The following is a 12,431-nucleotide window of genomic DNA, read 5'->3' on the forward strand; positions in this document are numbered from 1 at the left end:
GTGTGTGTGTATGTGGGAGGGGGGTGGGGGGGTGAATTACAGGCACATTGTATTCGAAAACCCTCGTGATGGGGACATTTGAAAGACCTACTCTACTAACATGGCCGTAAAAAAAAGTCAGATTTAGGTAGAGAATCCGTGCTTTGCTGAGGTTCAGATAAGGGTTAAATTTGGGCAAGTACAGTACAACTATGCATGCTTGTGTGTGCATAAATAAATAGCATCACGGCAAACTAACACACAACCCCTCAGTGACACATGCAATTGTGTGTGTGGAACGTTGGGCCCGGTGTAATGTATTGTAACCTTATGCTAACCTAATGAACAAGAGGATGAAAGCGGTGTAATGGAGGCATTTTTACATTCATCTTTAGGCTCCTCATTATGCGCCGAATATGACAACCTCGTTAGGAGTGCACGAAAGATTACCCGTGCGGGTAAAGAGCAGCACCTTAACGCCCCCCTCCCCACAACCCCTACAAAAAAAAACAACACACAAACACACAGAAAAATTGTAAAGCAGGTAGGAATGTAGAGAGCAGAGACTGTACAATTGGTGTGCACACACACACACACACCTCTCCACACAAACACACACACACCCCAGGTGGGAGTAACTGGGCTCTTGGAGTCAGAAAGACAATCTGACTGCAGCTTTCAAAGACCCCTGACCGTCCGGTCTGTTTATTCAGATGGGAGCACAGAGCGCCACCATTTCAAAGTCATTGCAATACTTTGTTTGGGTCTCACTGATGAAGAACATGAGTTTCAGGGTTCTAGTTGGGAAGTTGGGGTGATTAAAAAAAAAAAGGACCTTTGACGCTACCAACGGTGCAGCTTGAGTGTGATGCAATGTGTTTAAAGCTTAATTAAAGACCTCACAAGTTCAATATGTATAGCTAAAGTAAAAAAAAAAAAAAAAAGGATATATGTCGCGCAGAAAACACATTATTATAAATGCTGTGCTTGTTAAGCTATATGAGGTGACTGTACGCAATTACAGTAACAATAATCAATTAAAGCATGTTTTAGTTGTCTGTGCCTGAAGTGTCAGCAGATCTGTGTGCGAGTCATCGTTTGTTCTCATTAGGCTTTCTGGGAGAAATCAGTAGCGCTTGAGGAAATCAGGTAATTTGTATCCGCAAATAAGGATAGTCGGCCAAACAACGTTGTGTCATTTGTAACCGGGTAGTAAGTGTATCTGTGGGTGTGTACTGTGTGTATAGCTCTGTGTGTGTGTGTGTGTCTATTTGGGACTATTTTGTTTCACAATGAAAAGGCCATTTCTGCATTAGTCTTGGTAATGGCCATGAGGCCGAGCATCATTAGCTCAACACTGCTCTCCAGTGGATACGAGGTAGAAAAACACACACATGCAGTTCAAGTGCGCATCAGTTGTGTGTGATGAGGATTGGGAGAAGAAAAAAAAATGGAAAACTTGTGTTTGGCTATTATGGGATGCAGTGTAAGATTGTGAACAGGATTCGGACGCTCAAATTGCTCCATGTCTTTGACGTACAGCTCGCTAAACACGGCAGAATGATGAAGAGTGTTCCTCAGAAAGCTCATCTTTCAGTTGGATTGGACTTTTCTTTCTCTACAGTACTCTTTGACATTGCACTTATGAATTCCCTCCGTGTCGGCATCGCTCGAGCGTGCAGCTGAGTGACCCGGAGCAGCTTTGTGGTTACGCCGCTGTCAACAGTTATTCTGCCACTGCACAGGGACAGCAACGCGATACGGTGTCTCTCATAACATGCAATTTGCTAGAAGACAGTAGATGCAACCCAACCACTGCTTGACATCCGATAGTATAAATATAACCTTAACACAAACACAATGCTATTCTCAGAGGATTGCATTCATTTATATATATATAAGTCTGCACATATTCCATATTTTATGTGCATTCTTTATGATGTATATGTGTTTTTTTCTGTCAAATCTTAACATTAAATATACAAATAAGGATTATTTCATTGTACTCTTAATTTGTTTGTTTATATATTCTATTGTATATCATTTTTTCATTATTACATGCCATACTGTGTTTATTGTTATGCACGTCACCCACCAAAATTCCTTGTATGTGCAAACGTACGAGGCAATAAACCGTTCCTGATTCATATGTATTCTTAAAAGCTGCACAGACTCTTATTCTCACTGTTAAAATGTGTTATAGGGATGATTACTGGATTATTAAGACATAAAACATTTGTGTAGGGTTGGAAATGAGACTTTTAGGGTTAGGCTTATGTTGTCTTTCCATGGAAGTATTCATGTGCATGTATAACAGGACGTGTGCACTGTGTCAATGGTGTATCAGCACACGTTTAAACACTCAGAGCACTTGATGTTCACACTGCAGCTGAGAGTTGACCAGCATGTGAGCTACGCAGCGGTTTAAGGTCATGCTCGTTGGGTTATGTCACCCGGCTACAAATATCTTACGATCACTGGCCAAAATATTTTTAAATTCAAGGATGCAATGTATTAATGTTGACATGTCTTTGGGTGAGACATTTTGAGATTTCATCAAAGTCCAGTTTTGTCCAGTTAACATTTCTCTTATTAATTTATTTTTCTTAACTGATAAAGTACTATATTATTGAATAGGGTGAAAAGAAAGCCTCACAGTAGACTTAAGGACAAACTATGCAATAAACTTGATTGTAGTTGGTCAACTTGTACATGTACAAGATTACAAAAAGTATTCATAAAGCTCCCTCGCACCAAAAGTTGCGTCTCGTGACGAAATTCCAAGCAATTCTGAGACATATGACAATTTCAAAGAATTTCCCCCTCTTAGTGAACAAAGAGACAAAGAGAACAGCGAAGACACAAGTTATTCACGGGGGAAATCTTAGCCCTTAAGACAACAACGAGGGTGAAAACTGTTACCAGTTTGGAGGACGACTCATAAGAGGCTCAAGAGTTTCTGTGTAAATAATGATGGACGGACAAAGAAGCAGGAGAAATATGACATGAGTTAATAAACGCCACAGATTACATCGTGCAGGGACAATGTTTGTGGTAAATCTCACTGTGCTCACATCTCCCACCAAACGCAATACTGTTGGTGTCGTGGTTAGCACTGTCACCTCACAGCAAGAAGGGCCCAAGTTCAGTTCCCGGTCTCCTTCTGTGTGGAGTTTGCGTGTTCTCCCTGTGTCAGCACGGGTTCCCTCTGGGTTCTCCGGTTTCCTCCCCCCCATGCGGCTTGGAAGCTCTAAATTGGTGCATGTGAATGGTTGTCTGTGTCTGTGTGCCCTGCGATAGACTGGCGACCCGACCTGTCCAGGGTGAACCCTGCCCTCACCCAACGTCCGCTTGGATTGGCTCCAGACCCCTGAGGCCCTAAATAGGAAAAAGCAGTTTATAGAATAGAATGGATATGCATTTTCAAAGATACTAAATCTAAGTCACATCCTTGAGCAAAATGACGATTAAATAAAATATAGTACATCGAGTAGATGTTGAGTTTTGTTATACACAATGTGTTTGTAAACTTTTTGGTAACAACATCCCATTGTACTGTGCATGTAATCATATCAGAACATATGACGATATTGTAGTAACATGTACGTATTATGCTCGCTTTCGCTTGGGTTACGTCAATTTATCAACAAAAAATAGATCTGAAACACGACCAATAAAACCGATTTTCAGCTTCTAGTGTGCTTCTTGATCAGGAAATCAAACACAATATGTGTCATGTGTATGTTCATGTATGTTCTCTACTGCAGGCTCTTAAATAAACCCAATCAGCACTCACTGTTAGTCTGGCGTGCTCTACTATATGTTGTTCTAGTTCTCTATTGAGTCCTCTTCTACACTCCCGCCTTGCCATTGGCGCGTGACAAAAGGGAAGTGCGATGACGTCAACCAATGAGATTATAGCTTTATTCCGTGGGCTTGGTTCCGGAGTGGCCTGTTATTATTTTTGAGTAGCAGGAGAAATCTCGGTGAGTAATCGTGATTGTGATCAAACAGCTGTCTGTGTTGTACTGTAAACTGTGCGGGTTGCAACGGAAGACGCCCGCTGGCGGCCGCGCGTCGCTTTTAACAACTCGCCGTCTCCCTTGGGTGAATGGGGAGGCAGATCGCGGGCGCGCGCGCCCTCTCTTTACTAACAGACGAAACGTTCATAGTCTGTAAATATCGCACTCTTCTGGACGTGATCAGCTCCACGGATACGGACTGAAGCGACTCGGGTTCCGGACACGAGCGGTGATGCTCGTGTTGGCCTTACAGGCCTGTTGTTTACGTGTAAACAAAACGGAGTAATTCTCATGGTGGAGTCTTCCCGTAAGACCCCCACCCCCTCCCCCTCCATACCCCGTCGCTTACAGATACAAACAGGATTATCTGTGTCCCCCGCCCCCTTCTCCTCCTGTTTCGCTTCTTGTTTACACCACAACTAGGCCTTAGATGTGACGGCAAAGATGATACGGCTTCTCCACAGGGCTCGTGCTACTTTTACAATACACAGACATACACCCACGCAGACCCACACAAGCAGACACGCACACACACACACACAGACACATATTAGCAGCTGCTCGTTCGTTTAGTTGAGTGCCACCTCACGATGGCGCTGTTTCTCACTCTACTAATCATTCCATTCATCAACAGAGCTCCTCCCAGGCTGACAAGATGAATATGTATGAGATTCCCGACCCCGAAATGCCAGACTGTCCACCGGGACTAGAGTACCTGACTCAGGTAAGAAGAAATGAAGCAATTTAAGTCTTTGTTTTCTTTATGTTAGTGCCATTTAGTCCCGTGGCCCGTGACCTGAATAACGTCTGTTCAGTGTGTCGTCAAGAGCGGAGGAAAAGGGCAAGTATTACCGACTGTTTCATTCCCAAATTACGTAACTTCACACCTCGGATACAATAACAGCAAATAGTCCAGTGACAGTAGAAACAGAACGTGGCTTAAATACGACAAACATAATATGCAATCAGACATATTTCGCACAATCTAAATAGATATGGCTATTGTAACGCTACAAGAGATGGGCCTTTTTTCTTCTTCTGTAAAGACGTTCTAACGCGTCACAGAAAAGCACAGGTGTTAATAATTAAGGAAGCTGCTTCAGTTTCAGGGCCCTACGATCATGATTGTTGACTCACTGTCACAGCTCGCTGGAGCATTACAATAGATCCCAGCCATCTTTGATGCTACTGTGACAGGTGAAATGGTCTACTGTAAAAACTGATCTGAAACCCAGCTACTGTGGGCCGGCTGCCATTCCTCTGTTGGAGTTGTTATACACATTAGTGGTGCTTTAGAAGAACATAACAATGTCCAAAAAAAAAGCACGCCTGATGGAAAAAAACCTCTGCTCTAACTTTTTAGGCCCTCCCTTCCAACTACACCCACTCAACTGAACTGCTGCATTTAACAGGCAAACATGCGTAGCGTTGAATCCAGTGTGTGTGTTGTCTTGTTTTCTAGGTGGATCAGCTCCTCATCAAACAGAAAGTTGAGCTTGTGGAAGGTAGAGTATAAATATGGATGTCAAAAAAAAAAGTAAAAATACACGCGTCATGCTGCTAGTTATGCTTCATGTTGTTGTTTTGTATTGTTCGTCCGCTCAGCCCTTGTCGGCTTTGAAAGCAACAACAAATACGAAGTCCGCAACAGCTTGGGTCAGAACGTGTTCTACGCCGTGGAGGAGAACGACTGTCTGAGCCGGCAGTGTTGCGGCCCCATGCGCTCCTTCAGCATCCACGTCCTGGACAATTTTGGACAGGAGGTCATCACCGTCACCCGGCCGCTCAAGTGCATGTCATGCTGCTTCCCGTGTTGTCTGCAAGAGGTGGGTGAGAGACCGCGTTTTAGCGTGTCAATGCATGAGATTATGGTAGTCTGGGTGTTTGCTTTGCTCAGTTGTCACACTCTGTTACAATCCCTCGCTCAGCTGGAGGTGCAGTCTCCCCCTGGTAACACAGTGGGGTACGTTACACAACAGTGGCACCCGTTCTCCCCCAAATTCATCGTCGCCAACGAACACCAGGAGCCTGTACTGAAGATCCATGGGCCCTTCTGTGGATGGAGCTGCCTACCAGATGTTGACTTTGAGGTGGGTTCATCTAAACACGGAAAACCATTACATTTGTGAAAACAGGACACGGCAACATTCTGGCCCTCTGGACATTTTTTTTTTTTTTTTTTTTTTTTTGCAAGGGGTCGTCCTCGTGCTCCGAAGCAGGAAATGTGTTTCCAATCAGAGCGGGCTGTAGCTTGGACGAAGCCATCGCACAGGGCACGCTCTTGTGTGGTACAGTGTGGCCATTGTTGCACGGCTCAGCTGGTTTTATGAGATTGAGCTGTCAAGGGGATTTGGGTCAATGATAGAGACCTTTTACCAGACCCAGAAGAGGGGTAACTGAAGCATGATATTACCATCCCGGTTCTTCCCTTGCTGCTTTGAAGTCATTACTGAGATAGAACATTCAAGTTACTGTGGCAGAGGGCAAAGAAGCAGAAATTGGATGGGATTACGAATTGTTCCATGATCTCCTTCCAATAAAACCAAAAGGGCTTTAGGGGTTGATCTTCATCCTAATGCAACACATGTCTGCACCGTGTCCTCTCTTTCCGCAGATTATGACGATGGATGAAGTCAGTAAGATTGGGAAGATCAGTAAGCAGTGGACGGGGCTCCTCCGGGAAGTGTTCACAGATTCAGACAACTTTGGCATCCAGTTCCCCATGGACCTGGATGTGAGAATGAAGGCTGTGATGATCGGTGCCTGTTTTCTCATTGTAAGTAAAGTGACGGGCGTTTTCACCGTGTCTTTAGTTGTTCATCAACGTCAACAAAAGTTGAAAAATTCCTTGTGGAAGCAATTTTGTTTTGGGATACGCCCATAGCAAGATAAGGGCAGGCAGTGCCAAACAACGTGGCTGTTTACGATGCAGTAGCCCCATATGACCTAACTTTCATGGGGAAGGATGTCTTCCAGTACACCGCTAGTCGGAGCTTAGTGTACCTACCACTTAATGCACCACTTACTGAAGCCTACAGTTTGTGGGAAATGGGACTCGAAACCAACGCAATCACCACAAATGCAAACCAAACTTGTCAGAGCGACTTCGGAGTATCACAACCCACATTCGCTCAAAAGCTTCTTGGCTAAATTCTCAGGACGTTTTCACAGCTTATTTGGCAGCGACTCGAGATTAGTGCATTAATTCTACCCCTCGGATCTATTTTAACTTCATGTAGGTATACTGTGTCAAGTAAATGCATTTGCTTTGCCATTAACACTTCATTTGTGGTGTTTCTCTACACAGGATTTCATGTTCTTTGAGACTGCTAACTAGGATTCAAGCAAGAAGTCCATGTGAGCATCCAAACATTCCTGGAAGAACAAGGCCACGAAGCCATGATAATCAGTCCCAAATACCCTAGTATAGAACAACCTTCAAATAGATCATTTAAAAAGGTACTACCAAGTTACCTAAATGCTAAAATGTTGCATGAAAAATGAAATGAAGGTTTGTTTTAGTCTTAGTTGCTCAGGTTGGTTGTTAAAACCCGTTACTGGGCTGTGAATGCACCGTGCCGTGTTCTTCGACAAAGCTTGTCAAGAAGTTTTCATTTGTGTTTACATGATGGTCGCTGAGCCCATCTGGGGCCCAGATCCCAGAACCTTTCGTTACTACTTTAAAAAAAGAAAAAAACTTGAATAATAGGATAACATCCATATATACAAGTACATGAAAAGGGAACACCATTGCAGGCAAGTGCTGTTATACAGTTTGTGAAAGTTGTGCCAAATAGCACTTGTATTTTGGTCATATTAATAGTCAATATGTTAATTTATATACAACACTATGCTTGTAGCTATATTGTGTGAGAACAAACATACTTGTGTAATGTAGTATTTTCTAGTTCAGATATTCAAAGCCCTTATTTATTGATTTACATGTTGGTTTGTTTGACACATTTTCAACACGTGTGTGAGCGTGTGTGTGTGTGTGTGTGTGTGTGTGCACTGCTTTGTGTGCGTGTATGTGCTATGAGCGTACTTGTGCATTTGAACTGAAACATGAGCTACCATAGGATTACAATATCAGTTTTCAATGGATGGGTTATGGCTTCATGTTGTCCCAGTCTTGTCCACAAGAGGGAGCTAGCTTTTCATTTAAGAATAACCTGACAGCCCAAACGAACAATCTCAATACCTGCTTATGCCATTGGTTTTAATTCAATACTTGTTTCTGATAACATTGTATGTCTTTGGACAAACTCAGGTTGAAATGCATGCTACTGTATTATAGTTATGGCTCCTGCTTACTCCAGAACATACACACCTGCACCCGATACTATTAACAAGTAATCTTTTGGAGGAGATTTTGTACGAATAAATCATCCAAATATAACGACGGCTTTAGATTTCCTGGTATATCAACTTTAATGTTGATCTTTCTCACTGTTGGTTCAGTCGCTGGTTCCACAGCCGTCCATGTAAAAAAAAAAAAACGTAAAAATTGAAAAAGGGTTTGATAATTGAGGCCATCAGTCTGATTAGGGATGGTAAAAGTAAAGTATTGTAGCAGAGGCATTAGCTATGTGCTACATGAACATTGAACCCAACATTTTAAGTAAACATCCATCTTAAGTCATTTTCAAGATATTTAAGCTTTAAAGGCTTTTATTTTGTTTAAAACTTTTTCAAAAACATATTGTCAGACACAATTACATATTGAGGAATGGCTGGTAATTTTCTACTGTTTACATGGCTTAAATTGTTGGTGTTCAACTCTTCAACAAGTAAATTTGAATTGCATTCTCGCCATTAAGATTACCTTGATTATGTGGTTGAATGTATTAATAGTATAAGATGCTGGTGCTACATCCTGTGAAGGCTCTTTGATTGTGTTTAAAAGCCAAAAATGAAAGTCAGAATGTGATATAAAGGGAGTTTAGCTATTCAAAGTCAACTATGTGTTTACTAAAAATAACTATACATTTGCACTAATGCTGTGAATTACTTTCAGTCATGCGATGAATGCAAACAAACTCTGTGAGCTTAGCTTAAATTGTGCAAATAGTCCATAGAAACACTTCAATTAAAATATAGATATATATATATTGTGTTGTGTGCGGTTCTTTAGTTTCTTGATCCTCCATTTATCATCATGCACCACTGACCCTCAAAAGACTTTTTACTGCCAAAGTTACTCTCAGGGGCCTTCAGGCCTTGGATACAGTTTGAAACTGGGGGTGGTTCAATGGTCAGACCTTGTTAATTGTCATGTAAAGCCACTCGACCTTGCTTGTTAATTAATTTACAAGCTGCTGTGCCACCTTCACCTTTTTTAAATAGCATTCCTTAAACGCTCTCATGAAATGTGAACGACATTTTTTTTTTTTTTGCTGCAAAAATCCAGCTTGCCGAGTACAGACGTCCTTGGAGGAAAACATGAGAACGGAAATGAGCGCATGGTATGTTCTCACTCTTCAAGTGAGCCGTTAACCTGAAGCTGTTAACCATGGGTGTAACAAACTCATTTAAAATAGCCTGTTATAGATTTTTGTAATCACATATCAATGAAAAGAGCTACTTGAGCAAGGCTTGAATAGAAGGTTGAATCCTGTTTGGAACACCTCGTACAGCAGTTTCTTCTGCACAATAGCACATTTGATTAACGGAAGATTAGAAAATAATCCCTATTGTGTAAGCGTTCATGCCCGTTTCATTCATTCACAGTCCCTTTAATATAAAGAAAGTTAAGAGCAGGGTCTAGACCTGCTCTTCATAAAGTGTCATGAGATAACCACTGTTATCTGTTGTAATAAAACAAATATATACTCCAAATAATTGTTGGCCACAGGTCTCATTCAGTGTGTCACATGAAAACAATGCACTATCTTAGACAGAGAATTTTTCTGAGTCATGGCTAAGCCCCCTTTTGTGATAATGATGGCTTTTACCCACTGCCTGGCATGACGTTCTGGAAGATATGACGCAGTGCCGCTCCGAGCGCTACAGTTAATGAAAGCTGTGGTTGGAAAACAATGAGAAGTGTGTAGGCATGTACATGGAGGGCCAGAGAGGACCTGGGCACGGATGATTACATTTTCCCGTAGCCATGGGATCATTCTTAGTCCTGGTAGTGGCGTGGCTTTTGAGACATCAATGTTAGTCTGTCTATTCAGGTGATCCACCATATTGGTCCAGACCTAAATGTCTCAGCAACTATTGGTGGACTATCATGGCATCTGGTTCAGATATCCTCGTGTCCAGATGACGAATCCTAATAAATGTTACTCTTGCGCGACTAATAGGTCAAAGTTTGTATCCTTGAGAAAAGCTGAACATCTGCTCGATGAATTGACCCAACATTTAATACGGACAGTCATGGTTCCCAGAGGATGAATTCAAAGGAACCTGGTAACGCTTGTGGTTGTCCCGACAACCATCGGATGGGTTGTCATGACATTTGGTACACACATTTAGGTTCCCCCATGTCTTGAATTCAATCGTCTATTCTCTCAATAGGTCTAATTTAATGTTTGCTGCAATACTTTCCTTCATGATCAAATACCTGCAACACTCATGGCATCCGCCAATCAACCTCAGCTGCACTCTGTTTGGTGGAATTAACAAATGTTGGACTATCATTTTGGCATGTCCAACTTTAAGTGGGTCCATCCATTCATTATCAGGCACTTATCCGGGGTTTTGTCCCGGCAGGCCCAGCAGGCCGACCCAGGCTTCCCTTTCACTCGCGACATTTTCCAGCTATTTCTTGGGGATCTCGAGGCGTTCTCGGGCCAGCTGTGAGATATGATCCCTCCAGCGTGTCCTGGGTCTTCCCGGGGCTCTCCTGCTGCTTGGATGTGCCCGAAAAATCCTCCAGTGGGAGCCGACCAGGAGGCATCCTGATTAGATGCCCAAACCACTTCAGCTGACTCCTTTCGACACGAAGGAGTTTCACCTCAACTCCAAGTTCCCTCCAACTTTAAATCAGTAAACTTTCTATATCTTTTACATAGATTTTGTCTTTTAAAATAGGCTATGTGTTTTACCGCTGTATGGTGACAGGACTCACTTAACTTGTTAACGTCATTGGACCTCATGCCCCATCTTGGCAAATGAATAGATGCGGAAGGAAGTGGATGTAGCCGGAGCCGCTGACTCGTCACACAGAGATGTGCTCCTGCTGGACAGCCACAATATATCCGTTCACATGCTTCACAGTCCCTAAAGGAAAGGCCCACATCCAAAATCCATGTTTATTTTTCATGGCGTTGCAGATTCTCAGCAGCTGTCTTACCCAGAGTGCACATTGGCGAAGCATACTACTCGACTTTCTTCATAAACTGTAACTTAAAAGTATTTTTTAGCCAAATTTTCTGTTTCCTCAGTTGCAAATGTGGTGCTGGGTTGGTTCCATAACATGTGAGCTGTGTGAACTTTGGAGACTAAAAGTTAGTACAGGAACAGCTGTGTCGGCAAAGATTAATGTATAACAACTCAGTGTTTCCTCGACGAGTATTCTGTCACAGGATGTACATTTCTGGATTCCCAGGAGTTGTGCAGTCAGATGAAAACATATTTGCTATCAATTAAAACACAGACCGATTCAATTTGACATACTTCCCTTATAATTAACCACAAATTATAACTTTAGAGCCCAAAAAACAATGATTGGTCGTTTTGTGTTCAAGTAAATGTCTTGGAAAAAGACCGAAGTTATTGGTGACACTAGTGAGTATGACGTCAGGTTTCTAACGACATGAGGAACAACTTCAACAGGCTTTGCTTCAGTGATTGCAGAAGTTGGAGCAAATAGCATCTTGGTTTAATCTGTTTACACACATGCAGGAGCTGCGGGCTGAGGTTCTTCAATTGTTTGTTTAATTTGGACTTCTGGGTTGAATTACTGCGCACATCTCGGTTATGAATGCAACTGACATTGTGAAGACTCAAAGGGACTGTTTTCTAAATAAATAAGTCTTGAAGGTCTGTGATAACAAATCACTCAAACCAGAGTCATTCTGGAAACTATGTTAAAACTCTGTTCCGCGCCAACACGGAGGAACAAATATTCTGCTCTGATTCCTTTTGGAGCCCAACACACACCTACAAATAGAGAGTGCAGTTTGCTCACCACAGACAGCATACAGCACCAGGAATGTCTGGTACTTTCGACCCACTGCGACAAACAAACGACTGAGGCAACATATGTGCAAACGCAGCCAAGGAAAACACTGTATACACACAATTGGGTGGGGGGGGAAAGACAGCAGACGTGAAATATAAAATGGGGGATGGTTATTTACTTTAACAGGAGCATTCCTGAGGACAAATCGAAGACTGGAGACATGTTGGACCTCACCGGGCTCCTAAAAGTGTCTGGAAACATACTGCTGCTTTCTGTCAACAGACTGTGATGCGGAATAA

At 42.5% G+C, this 12,431-nt stretch overlaps 1 protein-coding gene across 1 annotated transcript; it reads left to right on the forward strand.

Moving 5' to 3' along the window:
* The first annotated feature begins 3,913 nt into the window (after positions 1-3,913).
* si:ch73-206p6.1 (phospholipid scramblase 2) lies at positions 3,914-9,781 on the forward strand. Its single transcript, XM_068582362.1, has 7 exons — positions 3,914-3,965; positions 4,636-4,725; positions 5,464-5,506; positions 5,607-5,827; positions 5,930-6,091; positions 6,616-6,777; positions 7,309-9,781. Exons 2-7 carry the CDS (start codon positions 4,657-4,659, stop codon positions 7,336-7,338), a joined length of 687 nt encoding a protein of 228 aa, XP_068438463.1. The 5' UTR covers positions 3,914-3,965; positions 4,636-4,656; the 3' UTR covers positions 7,339-9,781.
* Positions 9,782-12,431: the final 2,650 nt, after the last annotated feature.

Source organism: Clinocottus analis, unplaced genomic scaffold, assembly GCF_023055335.1.
Source record: "Clinocottus analis isolate CAN_PGR_092001 unplaced genomic scaffold, fCliAna1.0.p SCAF_18, whole genome shotgun sequence".
NCBI classification, from domain to species: Eukaryota; Metazoa; Chordata; class Actinopteri; order Perciformes; family Cottidae; genus Clinocottus; species Clinocottus analis.